Source organism: Chiloscyllium plagiosum, chromosome 32, assembly GCF_004010195.1.
Source record: "Chiloscyllium plagiosum isolate BGI_BamShark_2017 chromosome 32, ASM401019v2, whole genome shotgun sequence".
Lineage (NCBI taxonomy): Eukaryota > Metazoa > Chordata > Chondrichthyes > Orectolobiformes > Hemiscylliidae > Chiloscyllium > Chiloscyllium plagiosum.
In genome coordinates this window covers 31,677,635-31,695,275 of record NC_057741.1, presented here as the reverse complement: position 1 = coordinate 31,695,275, position 17,641 = coordinate 31,677,635, and the positions used below count along the sequence as shown (strand labels likewise).

Below are 17,641 nucleotides of genomic sequence, written 5' to 3'. Positions count from 1 at the left end.
TGTGACCAGTGGAGTGCCACAAGGATCAGTGCTGGATCCTCTACTCTTCATCATTTATATAAATGATTTGGATGCGAGCTTAAGAGGTAGAGTTAGTAAGTTTGCAGATGACACCAAAATTGGAGGTGTAGTGGACAGGGAGGAGGGTTACCTCAGATTACAACAGGATCTGGACCAGATGGGCCAATGGGCTGAGAAGTGGCAGATGGAGTTTAATTCAGATAAATGCGAGGTGCTGCATTTTGGGAAAGCAAATCTTAGCAAGACTTATACACTTAATGGTAAAGTCCTAGAGAACATTGCTGAACAAAGAGGCCTTGAAGTACAAGTTCATAGCTCCTTGAAAGTGGAATCGCAGGTAGATAGGATAGTGAAGAAGGCGTTTGGTATGCTTTCTTTTATTGGCCAGGAGTTGGGAGGTCATGTTGCGGCTGTACAGGACATTGGTTAGGCCACTGTTGGAATATTGCGTGCAATTCTGGTCTCCTTCCTATTGGAAAGATGTTGTGAAATTGAAAGGGTTCAGAAAAGATTTACAAGGATGTTGCCAGGGTTGGAGGATCTGAGCTACAGGGAGAGGCTGAACAGGCTGGGGCTGTTTTCCCTGGAGCATCGGAGGCTGAGGGGTGACCTGATAGAGGTTTACAAAATTATGAGGGGCATGGATAGGATAAATAGACAAAGTCTTTTCCCTGGGGTCGGGGAGTCCAGAACTAGAGGGCATAGGTTTAAAGTGAAAGGGAAAAGATATAAAAGAGAGCTAAGGGGCAACATTTTCATGCAGAGGGTGGTACGTGTATGGAGTGAGCTGCCAGAGGACGTGGTGGAGGTTGGTACAATTGCAACATTTAAAAAGCATTTGGATGGGTATATGAATAGGAAGGGTTTGGAGGGATATGGGCCGGGTGCTGGCAGGTGGGACTAGATTGGGTTGGGATATCTGGTTGGCATGGACGAGTTGGACCAAAGGGTCTGTTTCCATGCTGTACATCTCTATAACTCTATGACTCTATGTCCCTTTATTTGCAAACTTTTTATGCCCGCTTCACAATTTACTTTCCGACCTATTCTTGCCAAGACATTTTTAATTTTTAAATGTAAGACTGATTTGATCTGATGCTGTTTGGGAATCTAAGAATCCTTCTGTTCCTTTGTCACCATGTGTATGTCTGCCTATTTCTCTGTCCTATTTCAGAACATCGTTTTATTGTAACTTAACCTAAAGCAAAACAAAATTCAGAAGATGTAACACCTATTCCAGTTGTGAATCAAGTCTGACTTTAGTGTCATATGTAGCTGCCATGTTCTTTGATATTTCCATTTAATTAAATCCTAATTTGACACTGACGACAGCAAGAGCCAAGTTAATCAGTGCATCTGATATGAAAATAAATATTATATTTGTTTAATATTTATCTCATTGACATGCTGAGAAGGAGCAGGAACCTGTTGTTGATTTTTGACAAAGCTTTCCACCTAGTTCCGATCAGCTAAAAAAATTACTATCAGGAACACACTGGTTCTGATCAGAAGATTGTGTTCAAATCCTAGTTCTGGACCTTTGCACAAAGGAATCAAGACTGTGACTCCACTGTAGTACTGATAGATTGCTACATTGCCGGAGGTGCTATAATTTGGAGCAAGGTCCCATCTCTCTGTGTAGGTGGATGTAAAAGATTTCACAGTGCTCTTTAAAGGAAAAGCCACAGAGTTATACCTGGCATCCTGATGAAAGTTAATCCCACAATTAACATTGCAAAAAGCCTATTTAGTATTTCTTCCCATGTTGTTTGTGGAAGTTTGGTATATGCAAATTGGCTGCCACTTTTCCGACATTACAATTGTACTTCATTGTCACTCAGCACTTTGGGCCACTCTGTTGTCATGGATCATGTAATATGAATGCAGATGTCTTTTTCTTTTCAAATATATCACACAACACTAGGAAGCCAATCATTTTGTCTTTTATGCCTTTAGTTTGAGAAGGTTTAACTATTTTTTCTATGCCTGGGATTCAGGCATTGCTGATTAATGCCATCCAAAGCTGGCCTGAATTAACATTCTGGCACAACTTGTGAGGCCACGTCAGAAGACAGTGAAGAGACAGGTTTATATTTCCACATGTTTTAAACTGAGTTCAAATTATCAAACTGGCATGTTGAGATTTGAACTCATCTGGAAAAAGACCTGATATTATTCTATTGCCGAAAGGAGATAATCAATAATGTCCAACCATCTTGTGAACTCCCTTGAATGAACCTTAACTCAAGTCCCACATACATGATTCTTGATTCATAAATATGGGAAGAGTTCCCGATTGGTTCCCATTGTCTACTTCAATTTTCTTTTACCTTCAAAGTATTTTCCCTCCAGTAGGCAACAACAAAATGTGCAGAGTCCCATCTACTCTTTCCCAATGGGTAGAGACATTCATAACTCTCAGGCACCAGTTTTCACACCTGACCATCATTTAGAGCTGATGCTGTGGTCTCTAGTTGTCAGGGCTGTCTGGGGTGCATCTAAATTCAATCCTTTCTGAGATTCACTGAACCTGTGTTGCTTACATCTGGATATGAGTAACCTAACCCTTATTTAGAGACTGAATCCCAGTCATTACCTACCAGACTGTGACTTGGAACCTTCAAAGATGTGTATAATATCAAGGAAGCAACAGCAGTTGAGATACCTGGACTGTATGAGAAATAGTCTGTTGGCCATTTGTTCAATGCCTAATGCATCTATAGAACTTTATAAAATAGAGGTTAAGGTAGAAATCAGTTTTCCTGTTTTACAGGTTTTTTTGTCAGAGTTAAGCATGGTCATTTCAAACTTACTAGAGCCAAAAGTTTTCTTCTCTCATTTGTTGAAAGACGGCCAACTCTTTACCTGGGGCCAGAACACTTATGGCCAGCTCGGTCTTGGTACAAAGGATGCTTGCCGGAACATTCCTGAGTTGATGTTATCCCTTCCTGGGATGCCAGTGGCTCAGATTACTGCGGGAGGAGAATACAGCTTCGCCCTGTCTCTCTCTGGGATGGTGTTTGGATGGGGGAGAAATAATCATGGACAGCTGGGACTCAAGGACACAGAGGGTAAGAACAATTACTAAAACTATAGCTCCTCCTTTTCGTTTATTTCCATTTCCAAACAAAGTTTTGCATCCTCTTTTAACTCTATTTCTTTATTTCCCTAATTTATATTAAGAACTGTAATGTAGAACTTTCAGCTTTTTTCTTTATTTTTATACCTAATCTATTTTAGTACCTGAGATGTGTAACTAGGTACTTTATACTTAAGATGGCACCATATGTGGTGACATTGTACACTTTTCACTGCACTCCTGTACTTTTGTACTTGATTGTACACAACAATAACACCTAATTCTAATTATAAACCAGAGAATCATTTAACAATGCAAAATGCAGCTCCCCTTGCACTCATCCCCAGTCCTGAAGAAGGCTGACGCCCGTAACGTTGACTTCTCCACCTCCTGATACTGCCTGATTTGCTGTGTTCTTCCAGCCTCCTGCTTGGATTCCTTGGATCCAGACTACCTTGGATTCCAGCATCTGCAGTTTTTTTGTTGCTAATCATCTAACAATGGCTTAGAGTTAGTGATCATTAGTATCCTTGAAGTTTAGTGTTGTATTCATATTGGATAACTAATTCAGCTTGGTCTACACCTAAGGTATAATATGTACCTTCATCAGATGCAGTACAACTAGCATTCATTCTTCCGATTGCAAGTCTTTGTACAAATGTGTAGTCAGGGTTGTAACTTGGAAAAGATTGGAAACAACTGGAAACTTTATTCTTGCTAACTACATTCACTGTTCTATGTTGAGAAATCCAGATGTAAACTGGGTGATCCTTTGGCCTAACATATCCATTACATCTGCAGGTATACTTCTGACCTCCATACACATTATCATTTTAATTTCTTTGATCATTCTCACTTGGGATGTTCATCTCAATTTGCTCCAAACAAGGCAACACAAATTGAGACTATCTTTCACCTTCTTGCTGGACCCTTCAGAGCCTTTGCTTTGCACATTGATTTATTTAAAAATTGAAGCTCCATTGTCTCCCCATTTTCATTCTCCCATTTACCTTCAGTTTTACGTTCACAAACAGCAATTTTAAGTCGTGACTAAATTAGATTCATAACACAACACTTAACAATCGAATAAATATTATTTCCCACATCATTCCATCAGACAAGCAGACCGTTTGCAAATATTCAGGATGGGAGTTTGCAACAACACCATGTTCAACAGGACAGTCAGAATCCTTTTATTCTGACTCAAGACCTTCATAAGCAAATTAGCTTAGAATGTATTATGACTTTGAAAATAGGTCAAAAATCACCAAACACCAGATTACAGCCCAATGGGCTGATTTGAAAACACAAGCTTTTGGAGTGCTGATGAAGGAACAGCACTCTGAAAGCTAGTGATTTCACATAAACCCATTAGACTATAACCTGGTTTTGTGTGATTTTTGACCAGGTCCAACACTAACACCTCCACATCATGACTTTGGAAACAGGAAGAGTAATATGATTCAACTGGCTTTTCAATCTTTCTTACAGATAGGTATGTACCCAACCACGTGAAGCTGTTGGAGCTTAAGAGGATCATTTATATCTCTTGTGGAGAAGAGCACACTGCTGTCCTGACAAAGGTTTGTTCTGGAAGAAATTGAAATTAAAATCTCAACTTCTGTTCCTTTTTGGCATGTGGCAACAGCACCGCCCACCACCCCCCCCCCCCCCCTCCCCCCACTCCCTGCCATTGTAATTAGTTTCTTTTTTTAGTCTTGACTGCAGTTAACCTGGAAGGGTATAGTCCGATGATAAAAACTGCAATAGACAACCAGGTGACATCCTTAATGGTAAATGGTTCAAGAATCTCCTGTGTGATTCTTGCTTCCTGCATCCTGGGAAGAGCATAAATGGTTGGAGTGTATTATTACTCATGGGTTGGCACAACCATGGAATTTCAGTTTGCAGTGGGACAAAAATATACAATGTTTAAGTCATGACTACGTTCATTGGGACCATCAATATTTTTGGACAACACTATTTTCCGTAGCAATAATTAATGTATTCATTGTAGGTCTTCGAGTCGAGAATGAATCAGAATTTGGAAGATAGCAACTTATAAAAGATAAAAGCTGTTAAGTTAACAAGGAAGTCTATCATAGATTCTGTCAACGTTATCGCATGTGCTGGTGGGTTGGTCAGCTCAGAGTCAAAAGTGTGGTGCTGGAAAAGCACAGCTGGTCAGCAGCATCCGAGGAACAAGAGAGCTGACGTTTCGAGCATAAGCTCTTCATTAGGAATGTGGGCTGACTGGCTGTACTTTCCCAGCACCTAACGTTTTGACTCTGATCTCCAGCATCTGCAGTCCTCACTTTCTCCTGGTTGGTGAGCTCAGTTGGCTAAATTACCAGAATCTGGTTAAGCCAACAGTGTGGTTTCAATTCCTGTGCTGGCTGTCATTATTCATGGAGGTCATGCCTTCATCCTAGTGGAGTGGTTACACTCAAGCTATACATAACCAGTTCTCTCTCTCTCACTGATGAGGAAAGATGACTGTAGATAATTACCATAATATGTACTGGTTACCAACAATAAAAGGCCATTGGCTTTTCACAGTCAAAGTGTGAGAAGTAACATGCCTTTGCATCATTATCTTCTTCTCTAGGATGGACTTGTTTTCACCTTTGGAGCTGGGAGTTATGGGCAGCTGGGACACAACTCTACAGAGGATGAGACCAAACCTCACCTACTTGGTTACCTGTTTGGCAAGAAAGTTTCTCAAATAGCATGTGGGAGGTGAGCTTGTAAAGCATTAAGAAAATTAAACCCAGCTAAATCTCTCCCACTCTTCCTTATGGGCAAACCAGAAAGATTTAAATTCATGCATCTCTTTTGTTACTGGACATTGATAGCCATTTGCAGTGTGAGTCTATCTGGTTAATTATTTTATTATTTATAAAAGTCCCGGGTTGAGATCTATTAGTAAAAGTACACCTCACGTAAAAATAAATAATGGCATTGTCAACGAAAAAAGCAAGAGAACAAGGTGTGGTGAGTGGACTTTCGGGCTAACACAATGAAACATCTTCCAGGACTAAAATAATTGTAGGGATGGTTGGTGGTGGGCTGTAGCAAGGATCTTGTGACTTGGAATGCTGGGCGGAAACTTGGGGCAACAGAGCTCAGACTTCACTTCTCAGGTCGAAAGAAGTTACTATACCCTCATAGCCCCGATTTGGAGGAGCCGGTGTTGGACTGGGGTGGACAAAGTTAAAAATCACTCAACACCAGGTTATAGTCCAACAGGTTTATTTGGAAGCGCTAGATTTCAAAGCGCTGCTTCCTCATCAGGTGGTTGTGATGAAGGAGCAGTGCTCCTAATAAACCTGTTGGATTATAACCTGGTGCTGTATGATTTTTAACTTTGCTCACAGCCCCTGGGCAGCAATGTGATTTTCATGAACCTCAGAAAGTCTTGCTGGCTTCCTGTCATCTTTAACAGATGAACTCATTGCTGGAGATCGGGTTAACATTCCGTCAGGATCTCATGTGTATCATTAGATCCTAATTTTCGTTTATTTTTGAGGCTCCTGACAGAGTGTGGAAGGAACCTGATGGACCACCAAAGCCATCAGCCTCAAAATGAGAAATTAGCGGGACCCTTGGGGAAAGTGGAGATAACCTGTTACAATTGTACCTTTCCACTGATCTGAGAGGGCAAAAATTCCTCCTGTTGGGTGAGAATATAAAAGGCATGGTTATTAAGTTTGCAGATGACACCAAAATAGGTGGTATAGTGGACAGTGAAGAAGATTATTTAAGATTACAAAGAGATCTTGATCAATTGGGTCAATGGGCTGAGTTTAATTTGGATAAATGGAAGCTATTGCATTTTGTTAAAACAAACAAGGGCAGCACTTATACAATTAATGGTAGGGCCCTGGGGTAGTGCTGCTGAACAGAGATAGACCATGGGGTTCAGGTACATAATTCTTTTTAAATTAGCGTTACATGTAGACAGGATGGTTAAGAAGGCATTTAGCACACGTACCTTCATTGCTCAGTCCTTTGAGTATAGGAGTTGGACGTCATGTTGAGGTTCTACAGGATATTAGTGAGGCCTGTTTAGGAATATTGTGTGCAGCTCTGGTCACCCTATTAAGGAAGGATGTTATTAAACTGGAAAGGGTACAGAAAAGATTTAGCAGGATGTTTCTGGGAATGGAGGGTTTGTATAAACATAGGCTGGGATTTTCTCACTGGAGCGTAGGAGGTTGAGGGGTGACCTTATAAAAGTTTATAAAATCAAGAGGGCCAAAGATAAGGTGAATAGCAATTCCCTAAGGTAGGGGAATTCAAAACTAGGGGCATATTTTCAAGGTGAGAGGGGAAAGATTTAAAAAGAACATGAGGGGCAACTTTTTTACACAGAGAGTGGTTAGTGTGTGGAATAAACTGCGAGAGGAAGTGGTGGATGCTGGTACAGTTACAATATTTAGAAGACATTTGGATAAATATCTGAATTGGAAATGTTTAGAGGGAAATGGCCCAAACAGAGGCAAGTAGGACTAGTTTAGTTTAGGAACGTGATTGGTGTGGACTGGTTGGACTGAAGGTCTTTTTCCATGCTGTAGGCCTCTATGACTCTATGACTGTATGACTCTAATCCAGAGTTCAATATTGAAGACATTAAGAGAGAAACCAAGATTGTTTATGGTGTTTAGAGCAGATCAGCAGCACAAAACTGGGCAGAGTCTTGTAAAGTTATGAATGTCTATATTTATCTTTAAATAGCTTTCACACACTTGCCTTTGTTCCATCAATTGGCAAGATCTTCTCTTTTGGTCGTGGGGAGAAAGGACAGTTGGGAAACAGAGGGACCAAAGATCAGTTACTGCCTCTTCCCATCAACATAACGGACATGTCTGGGAAATGCACAACCGCAAACGGTAAGAGTTGGACATGTATACATTTGTATAGCCCATGGGAAAGCTTTGAAAAGGAATAGCATGTAAAATCGATTGTCTGATGTGGCATTTTGCAACTTGATTTTATATATATAATGCAAGTGAAATTTGTTAACCACACCAGTGATTAGGGAGCCACTTAGCTCGGTTGGGCAAGTGAGAGGTGTATGGTTCAGAGTAAGGCCAACAGCATGGGTTTAATTCCCATCCAGCTGAGGGAGACTTTGGACCTCATTCATTGCTCTGCCCCAAGTGTGATAGGCAATAGCAGCCCACCACTGACAAAACTGCAAAGCTGAACAACTTGGAGGGGTCGTCAAAATCAAGTGCACCAAAGGCTTCAGCGTAGACCACTCATGAACAAAGAACAAAGTAACTTTATAGCTCAGGAACAGACCCTTCAGCCCTCCAAGCCTGAGCCAATCCAAATCCACTGTCTAAACCTATCACCCAATTCCTAAGCATCTGTATCCCTCTGCTCCCCATCTACTCATGCTTCTGTCCAGACGCACCTTAAATGAATCTACCATGTCTGCCTCTACTACATCTGCTGGCAACGCGTCCCAGGCACCTTCCACCCTCTGTGTAAAGTACCCGCTGTGTATATCCCCCTTAAACTTTTCACCTCTTACCTTGAACACGTGACCTCTTGTTATTGAATCCCTCACTCTGGGGAAAAACTTATCTCTATCTACCCTGTCTATACCCTTCATGATTTTGTAGACCTCAATCAGGTCCCCCCTCAATCTCCATTTTTCTGATGAAAACAATCCTAACCTAATCAACCTCTCTTCATAGCTAGCACCTTCCATACCAGGTAACATCCACGTAAACCTTCTCTGCACCCTCTCCAAAGTGTCCACATCCTTTTGGTAATGTGGCAACCAGTACTGTACACAGTATCATGGAATGGAATGGATATGCCATACAGCACAGAGAATTAAAATTAAACGTAGATTTCAGGTGAGGTTGAGTTAGAAGCGGGGAATAACTGCATGCAATCCCCATTTTAACATTGCGAATTTGGTCCTTCTTCATTTTTGCATTATAAAGTCTTGTGTGTATATTTATAATGTCCAATGTAAATACATTGCATTGTACTTATACCCTTCCCCAGTGATGGCACTGCAATAAGTGTGTAAACACTGAGGCACTTTCTATTGGTAATATGAATATGCAGCTTTTTGATATAACAATGTGAGTGGGAATGCATGCAAATTTTAAAGTTACATATTACCTAAGGGTAAACAGTATGACATATGATGTGACATTGGAGTCCACTTAATGAGCTTTCATCCATGTTCGCAGGCCATACAACCGAACCAGTTATCAAAAGAATTTTTGCAGGAGGAAACCAAAGCTTTGCAGTGTGCAATGATGAAGTGGTAAGAACATTTTTTTATATATTGGAAGAATCAATCATGGAGAAACAGAACCTCACAGTCCAAAAGGAAGTCATTTTGCCTGACAAGCCAATGTTGACTCTCTGGAAGCACTTACTGCCTTGTTCCATTGCACTCCCCTTTCTTCACGTATTTTTACTTTTGTATTCCTCCATTAATTAAAATCGATTCTGAATCTTCTCGGCTTAGGGCAGCAGCCTGTAAAGTGACATCTGATAATATGTCAGTGTCCATAATATGGGTGCACATGGGGACATGGTGCCTCAAAATTAGTCCGTCATATCCAGGAAATTAAAACAAACTTGACCAAAATCTACCCCAGAGTTTACCCAGAAGTACTGTAGTTTCCGAAGCTTCTTTCCCCTGTCCAGTGTTGCTTCATCTGCTTCTCGTTCTTTGGATCACCTTTATCAATGCAACCTAAAACCTGTAACCTGGCATTGCAGCTGTTCTGCTTTCACTGTAACAGGAGGCAGTCTGAAGTGATCCCAAGGTATATGGCTAGCTCAGCCATATCAAGAGTGCACTGTTTGAACTGGAGACAATTTCACTATCCCATTTGGTGTTCCTTGCCTGTAGACAGATATTCAGTGCTATTAACTTGTTCTCTCTAGGATTTGGTGTCCAAAATGGATCACTCTTCACACATAACTTTGAAGAGAATCATCACAGTGGACAATTTCCTGGAAAAGCAATTGTGTAAAGAAAGAAGAAAGTAAGTTGTCTTAATTAAAAATCTAACTTAACTCCCTCAATCCACACAACTTTCTTGAAAAATTTTCATTAATTTCCTATGGATGAATATTCAGAAAATGATATGTCTAGATTTTACTTCTTGGTCTTAAAACTGGTAGGAATACATTCCTGATAAGGGTCTGTGCCTTGAATGTCGACTCTCCTGCTCCTTGGATGCTGCCTGAACGGCTGTGCTTTTCCAGCGCAACACTTTTCGACTCTAACTCTCCAGCATCTGCATTCCTCACTTTCTCCATTAATACATTGATTTTCATTGTGATAATTCAGATGATATAACAGCTCCAAACAGAAAATCTTTAGTTCCAATTTTCATATATAACAAGAACATTGAAAATAGGTGTATGAGCCCTTAACTGTTCAATACATTCATAGTTAATATTTGACCACAAATCCACTTTCCTGCCTAATTTGCACATCCCATCAATTCTAAGAATCTATTAATCTTAAATAATATCAACAATGGAACATCCAGGTCACACTGGAGCAGAGTATTCCAAACATCACACTGCCAGGTGGGTTTCCAAGTTGCCCTCTGTATTGGTGCAGGCAACCATGAAGTTGGAGAGACTCTGGTGGAGTTATAAGCTAAAGGAATATTTGCGCCACTTTCTTTTATGATCTCTGTTGTACTTGCATTGAATGCTATTGGAATGCCGTATAGAATTGAGGACTCAATTTGGATTCAGTTTCTAAACATCCAAAAGGCAAATTTCACTGTCTCTCATTTTTTCAATCTATCTTGGCTGAATTTCTATACATTAAATCAGTGCAGCCTCTGAATACTTTCCAGACCGTAGATTCCTGTCATGTGATTTTAGCATGATATTCAACTTCACTAGTTCTATTTAAACCTTGGAAAACTAATCATCTACAGGACCCAACTGTATATGTACTGAGAATTTGAATTATCTATATATTGTTGGAAGTATTTATGCTTTAAAAATACAACTGTGTAAATTCAATTTGTCTGAATTTCATTTACAGGGCAATCTCAGAGGCATTTTCTTGTTCTCAAACTCTAAGTGGAAGTTTCCTGGAAGTCAGGTAAAAAAGTGTGCTATTGCCTAATAATTAGAATCATAATATCCCACTGAGACTTGTTACAGGCTCTATTTGAGTTTCATTGCTTTATTCCCTGGGTTCAAACCACAGCTGGTTTATTTTGATTCCCCCCTTATTTTGTGATGTCCATTTTATTCAATTTAAGGAATTTGCGGACATTCATACAAATAAATGGAAGGAAGGTTGGGGAAGAGAAAGTATGTGCAGAAATGCAGATTTACAGGGTTGAATCTTATTCCTCGTCTTCTGTACTTAATTCAAGCTTTATTAACTTCCCTTTCCTGCCTTTTTTTTCATCCCAAATAATCAAATTGAGTTTGGGAATTCATGGTCTTCTCATCAAATACTTTCCACCCACAACTCGTATCTTTGACTCCATTTCTCTTCCCAGAATCTGGGTAAGTGTCATTCAAGTATTTAAGGCAGGTACCAGCATTATCTGCAGTGCAACTAGGCAAATACCTTATTTCTGAGGGAACCTTGCTATGCTGTTTTTTTTCATAATTTAATCAGCTTTACAGCTTCAACGCATTGATGGAAAATATGAATTGGCCTTTTGTACATTTCTAAATTCCTATGCCCCATTATTGGTATTAGTACTTACAATTGTCTCGGCTCTAAGCCCTGTAGTTTCCTCCCTTATCCTCTCTGCCTCTTGATCATTTGTCCTTTTAATGCACTCTTTAAAATCTGCCACTTCAACAAAGCTTTAAGTCAATGGGGTTAATGTATTTTTCTTTAAATTGGTGTTAAATTTCCATCCAATGATTCTCTTCTAAAGAAGCCCCATGGGCTATTTTATTATGTTGGAGGGTGCATATAATTTCAAGTTGTTTTTGAGTTGGAAGCGGTCACCTAAAACTGATATCATCGATTGAAGACCTGAATTTCACAAGGAATAATGGACCGAATGAAGCTTGTAGGACTAAGCTTTAGTGCCTATGGACAAATTTCAATGGAATGAGAACCAGATGAGGGTGGAAGGTCTGTGCAGGTCAGACCATGAAGTTGAAAGATTAGCCCAGACTATTGCACCAGTTTTTGTTTCAGCCAACTACATAAATTTGGGTCAACACAAATCAATCTGCAGTAACACTGAAGTAGCCGCTACAATATTATGTTGTTTCCAAAATGCATGAAGAATTCTTCTTCTTCATATGTTTCAAAACAGGAATGATGGCCATTTCAAAACAAATAGAGAGATGTCTGGTCTTGATCTATCTGCAGTGTCTAGGGGCTTCGAGAATTTGGCAAAAAGCTGCTCACTGTTACAGAAGGTAATGTTACTGACTAATCAGTCCCATGTACATTCAACTTCTAGTATCTCAAAGCACTGGGATGTACTTTCTTCCCTCCCCGATCACTGTGATTCCTTTTCTGTTGTTCTTCCTCTGACAAGTTCCTTAAATTCCAGTCCTTTGGTCAAGATTTTGGTTATCAGCCTATTCTCATCACTGGTGTCTCATCCTGTTTTATAACCACCAATGAAACACCTCAGGTGGTTTTGTTATGTGAAAGAGGCACAACACAATTGCTAGCTGTTGTAATCACCTTTTATTCCAGGGACAAAGTTGCCTGGTCTTACACAGCAAGAGGCTCTTACAGACAGCACAATTCATTAATTTTCAAGAGGGAATCAGCTCATTGTCCATAGGTATCCTTCTGGATAGCAATCCAGAAATAAGAACCACTCACTGGGAATATTTGGAGTGGGTTTGAAGTCTGAATATTCTGCTTTAGTGCAGAAACTGTATGACTGAGTGGAAAAACTCAGTCCTTTCAGGTTTAGCACAACGGTATTTCACAGTGTGTGTTTTTGTTTTGAAAAAGGCAACAAAACACACAGATCTGAGAGCAGTGTGTCAGCACAAACATAGGAACAAGACCAGGAGTTGGCTTTCAAGCCTGCTGTGCCATTGAATACAATCATGACTGATCTAATTACTCCACATTTTTACCTCCCCACCTTGCTTGTCAAGCATCAATATATCTGCCTTAAAAATATTCAAAGATTCTACTTCCCATGACTTTTGAGGAAGAGCATTCCCAACACACACTGCCCTCTGTGAGAAAATAAATTCTCCTCCTCCGTGGACAGTCCCTTATTTGTAAACAGTCATGAAATAACTCCATAGAGGCCGATACTCTGTTGCCAAGTCAGGTGCTGAGTACTTGACAGTGGTCCAAACACCTCGGACAGAAACCAGTACAATATTATGTTGTTGGAAAAGCGCAGCAGGTCAGGCAGCATCCAAGGAACAGGAGAATCGACGTTTCGGGCATAAGCCCTTCTTCAGGAAAGCCCTTCCTTCAGCTCTGATCTCCAGCATCTGCAGTCCTAACGTTCTCCTCCAATATTATGTTGTATCCAAAATGCATGAAGAATTATTCTTCATATGTTTCAAAACAGGAAGGATAGCCATTTCAATCACTGCCAGTCCTATTTTGATCTGTCAGCCAGGATTCCCTGATTGTAACAGGTTAACAACCCCAATCAGAGAATTCATATTCTATGAGGTCCACCTGGCTGACCTTGTTACAATCACTACAAGTAACCTCTCAGATTCTCCTACAAGATTTAATATTCTTTTCACATACCCCTTTTAAGACCCCTCAAGTTTTCATTTGTTTCAAACAAGTTGCCACTTCATCTTCTGAGCTCCAGAGGATACCAGCTTACCCTGGCCAATCTTTTGTCATAAGACAACCTGTCCATTTCTGTTACTAGTCCAGCAAATCTTTGCTGATTACTGCCTCCAATAGATCTACATCCATCCATAAATTCGGACACCAGTGCTACACATTGTATTCCAGAGGTGGTCTCACCAATGCCTGGTACAACTGGTTGTACCTCGGCATTTCTCGTTTGGTAGTCTTCTGAGAATGATCTCAAAATTCCCTAAAAATTCTTTCTCCATGTATCATTGCATCATTACCTCTAAATTAAATCGATTCACACCAGTCTGAGAATTAGGGCCAGACCACTCAGGAGAGATGTTAGGAAGCACTTCAACTCACAAAGGGGGATAGATGATTGGAACCCTCTTGCAGAAATGGGAGGCGATGCTGGATGAGTTGTTAATGTTAAATCTCAGGTGGATAAATTTTTGTTAAGTAAAGGCAATAAGGGATATGGGTTGAAGGCAGGTATATGGAGTTAGGCCACAAATTAGGCATGATCTCATTGAATGGTGGAACAGGCTTGAGGGGCTGAATAGCCTACTCCTGTTCCTATACTCTATGTTCCTAAATGTTTAGGGAAGCTCTGTTAGCATTACTCCTGTAGGCTGTAAGATAACTGCATTACAATCCCTTACCGACCAGTACAATTGCATATTTTGCTGCAGACATTCACCTGTGGTAATGGATGATCTTGCATTGCAATATGAATCAGGAGTAAGAAGTAAAACACACTTTAGTGTTAAATGGAATGTACTAAATTGATAAAGTGGGCTTCTTTCATTACAAAGGAGTTATATGATGGAGCTGCTGATGTTCACAATTTTACAGGTGAAGAATGTAGTCCAGCATCACCTGATCCCATCGTTACCTCGATCTCCAACCTGTGTGGAAACATTGCGAGTTTACATTATAATACCAGAACTCATTGCTGTCCTGGGAGAGTTAGGGGATTCAGCAACGCTGCTCGAATCTTTAAGCAGAGCCATTCTCTCACTTGAAGAAGAGTATTTTAAAATTCTTGGTGAGTTTTATATTTCAACTGTGTTAACATCAGTAAAGACACTGCTGATTGCAATGAAAATAATTCAGAAATAAATTCTTCCACATTTCCTCCATTACAAGGTGACAATGCTTCAAACATACCTCAATAATTGTAAAGTTGACAGGCCTGAGGTATTGAAAGAAATACCCTTTCAGTCTATTCTACACCACCTTCAGTATCCATACACAAAAACAGAAGTTGCTGGAAAAGCTCAGCAGATCTGGCAGCATCTGTGAAGAGAAATCAGAGTTGGGTTTTGGTTAAGTTTCTGTTTTTGTTTCTGATTTACAGCATCCACAGTTCTTGTAGTTTTATTCAGTATCCATACGTTTTTGATTTTCATAATTGGACAAGTTTGTGAAGCACTGCAGCTCCTCCTGATCAGAACTCCAGTTGAAATACCACATAATGCCAAAACCAAGGCAGCTAATCTGTGGAAGTCATGACAAAGGATTGGCATTATTATTTTAAATATAGTGCCCACTGTTCTATCTTAAAAGTTCACCATTACGTTCAGCTTTTCTGAAGCTTTACCATCCGTTAGGATAAGTTTGATTTCTGTTCTTGATAGAATGCTGGTGGAGGACAATACCTGATGATTTTTTCATGCGCCTTGTGACAATATATCAAAGAGAATCAAATCAATTTCATCTACTGGCTCTGGCGAAGGCCTCAAAATACGACACCAGACTACATGATTCATTAAAAATTTTACAAGCACTTTTCAAGGTCAGTGCAAGTTTCAGTGACTCTCTCTACTTTGTTCTACCTTAAGCTATTGTTTGCCTACACTCGGAACTCCCCTCTTTGCTACCTCCCTGCAAAATCTACAAATAAGTCTAAAACCCTACTTGTTTGACCATCAGTATTATTTGCTGGTTGTTTATCTTCTCTGTGAAACACCTTAGGATATTTCAACTCAATGTAACGCTGCATTGTGAATCCAGAATTGTTGTTACAAATCAGGGCTGAGTAACGTAGATTCCAATTATTGGACAGACATAATGGTCTCAACATTCATCCAAACTGTCCATCAGGAATAGGACTGGTTCAGGTAGGACACTCATTCTTCATCCATTCTGAGTGTAGAGATTTGTAATCAACCTGTTTAGGCAGGTTATGACACACTCCTGAAGCAGGTGGGACTTGCATTCAGGTAGTGGACACCTCTGCATCACACAAACCCTCCACACTAGTTCAGTTCTACCCTATGCTGAAGCCAATGACAAGTTAAAGTTAATCCAGATTGGGAGCAAATTGAACATTCAATCCAGCCCTGCCAGTTTCCTGATGTTAACTTAAAAATTGAGCTTTTGTAAAATGCTCTGATTGCAAAATCAGTGTTGCATTTCACATAATTTTCCAGCACAATGAGTGAGTTGATCTCACACAGTATTTATCCAAATAAACACTCGACATTTTCATTTAGATGTCACTGTTGTTATTGTACAGGAGTAAATAAGTTCAGTTTCATCCATAACAGAGCAAATTGCAAGTGATATGTTGTAAGGAATGGAACTTGATGGTCCAATTGCCCTTTCTCAAGCCCTGTTTTGTTACTGTCACCAATGTACATTATAGATGGTGCGAGTATGCAGATGCACAGCAACCTGAAAGGCTCCAGTTGGGCTTGTTCCATTTTAAGTACCCACAGCTGCATAACTTAGTTTTGACGGTCTGTGTAAAATGTTTTAGAATTGCAAGTCCATAAGGATGTAGCATTTAATAAGACCCAAATTACTCCTAATCACAAAAATGTTAACCTATGTTTAATTCTATGCTGGCAGGTAAACTTGAGTAGATATGCAAAGATCCCGGATGGAAACTTTTGCATTCCTGTAATGGAAAATTTGAGGCACTCTTTTATGGTAGGTGATGAATATTTTTAAATCTGATATGCTTCACCAAGCTCTCAGTTAGATCATTACAGTTTGTGACATAACAGGACTTCTCATTCACCCTCATGGTTCCATGGTTTGTCCATTACCTTAAAAAACATATACAATTACATTTAAATGCTGATTAGGTATTGATGGAGAAATATATATGAGAGAGAGAGAGAGAGAGAGAGGAACATTATAATGGCTGAGTAGATCTGATGGGTAAATGACCTACTCATGTTTCTATGAGATACTCTAAGTGATCTTGTAATGTGGAAAGGACCTGAGCTCAAATTAACTTATTATATGAAGACACACTTTTATTTATCAACTTGCCATTTCTACTCTGTCTATTGTACAGTGAAAGCACTGTGGAAAGGGGTTTGAATAGATTGGAAGGATGAAGGTCATTTTTATTGGTAACTTAAAAAGGTGTAGCAACACAGTGTTAAAGGTATAGATGGAGAGCAATTTCTTAAGTGCGTACAAAACAATTTTCTGATTCAGTATGTGGATGTACCTACTAGAGAAGGTGCAAAACTTGACCTACTTTTGGGAAATAAAGCAGGACAGGTGACTGAGGTGTCAGTAGGGGAGCACTTTGGGGCCAGCGACCATAATTCTATTTGTTTTAAAATAGTGATGGAAAAGGATAGACCAGATCTAAAAGTTGAAGTTCTAAATTGGAGAAAGGCCAATTTTGACGGTATTAGGCAAGAACTTTCAAAAGCTGATTGGAGGCAGATGTTCGCAGGTAAAGGGACGGCTGGAAAATGGGAAGCCTTCAGAAATGAGATAACAAGAAT

General features: G+C 39.9%; 1 protein-coding gene across 1 annotated transcript in view; it reads left to right on the top strand.

Annotated features, from left to right (window-relative positions):
- The window catches only part of LOC122539482 (probable E3 ubiquitin-protein ligase HERC3), a 52,808-nt gene that overhangs the window by 9,360 nt on the left and 25,807 nt on the right, over nucleotides 1–17,641 (top strand). Inside the window, exons 4-14 of the mRNA XM_043674360.1 lie at nucleotides 2,871–3,092; nucleotides 4,592–4,683; nucleotides 5,709–5,839; nucleotides 7,838–7,992; nucleotides 9,319–9,395; nucleotides 10,028–10,128; nucleotides 11,154–11,213; nucleotides 12,403–12,508; nucleotides 14,742–14,934; nucleotides 15,527–15,684; nucleotides 16,743–16,823. Of these exons, the coding sequence (XP_043530295.1) occupies nucleotides 2,871–3,092; nucleotides 4,592–4,683; nucleotides 5,709–5,839; nucleotides 7,838–7,992; nucleotides 9,319–9,395; nucleotides 10,028–10,128; nucleotides 11,154–11,213; nucleotides 12,403–12,508; nucleotides 14,742–14,934; nucleotides 15,527–15,684; nucleotides 16,743–16,823 (1,376 nt within the window). The remainder of the gene's footprint in view (nucleotides 1–2,870; nucleotides 3,093–4,591; nucleotides 4,684–5,708; nucleotides 5,840–7,837; nucleotides 7,993–9,318; nucleotides 9,396–10,027; nucleotides 10,129–11,153; nucleotides 11,214–12,402; nucleotides 12,509–14,741; nucleotides 14,935–15,526; nucleotides 15,685–16,742; nucleotides 16,824–17,641) is intronic.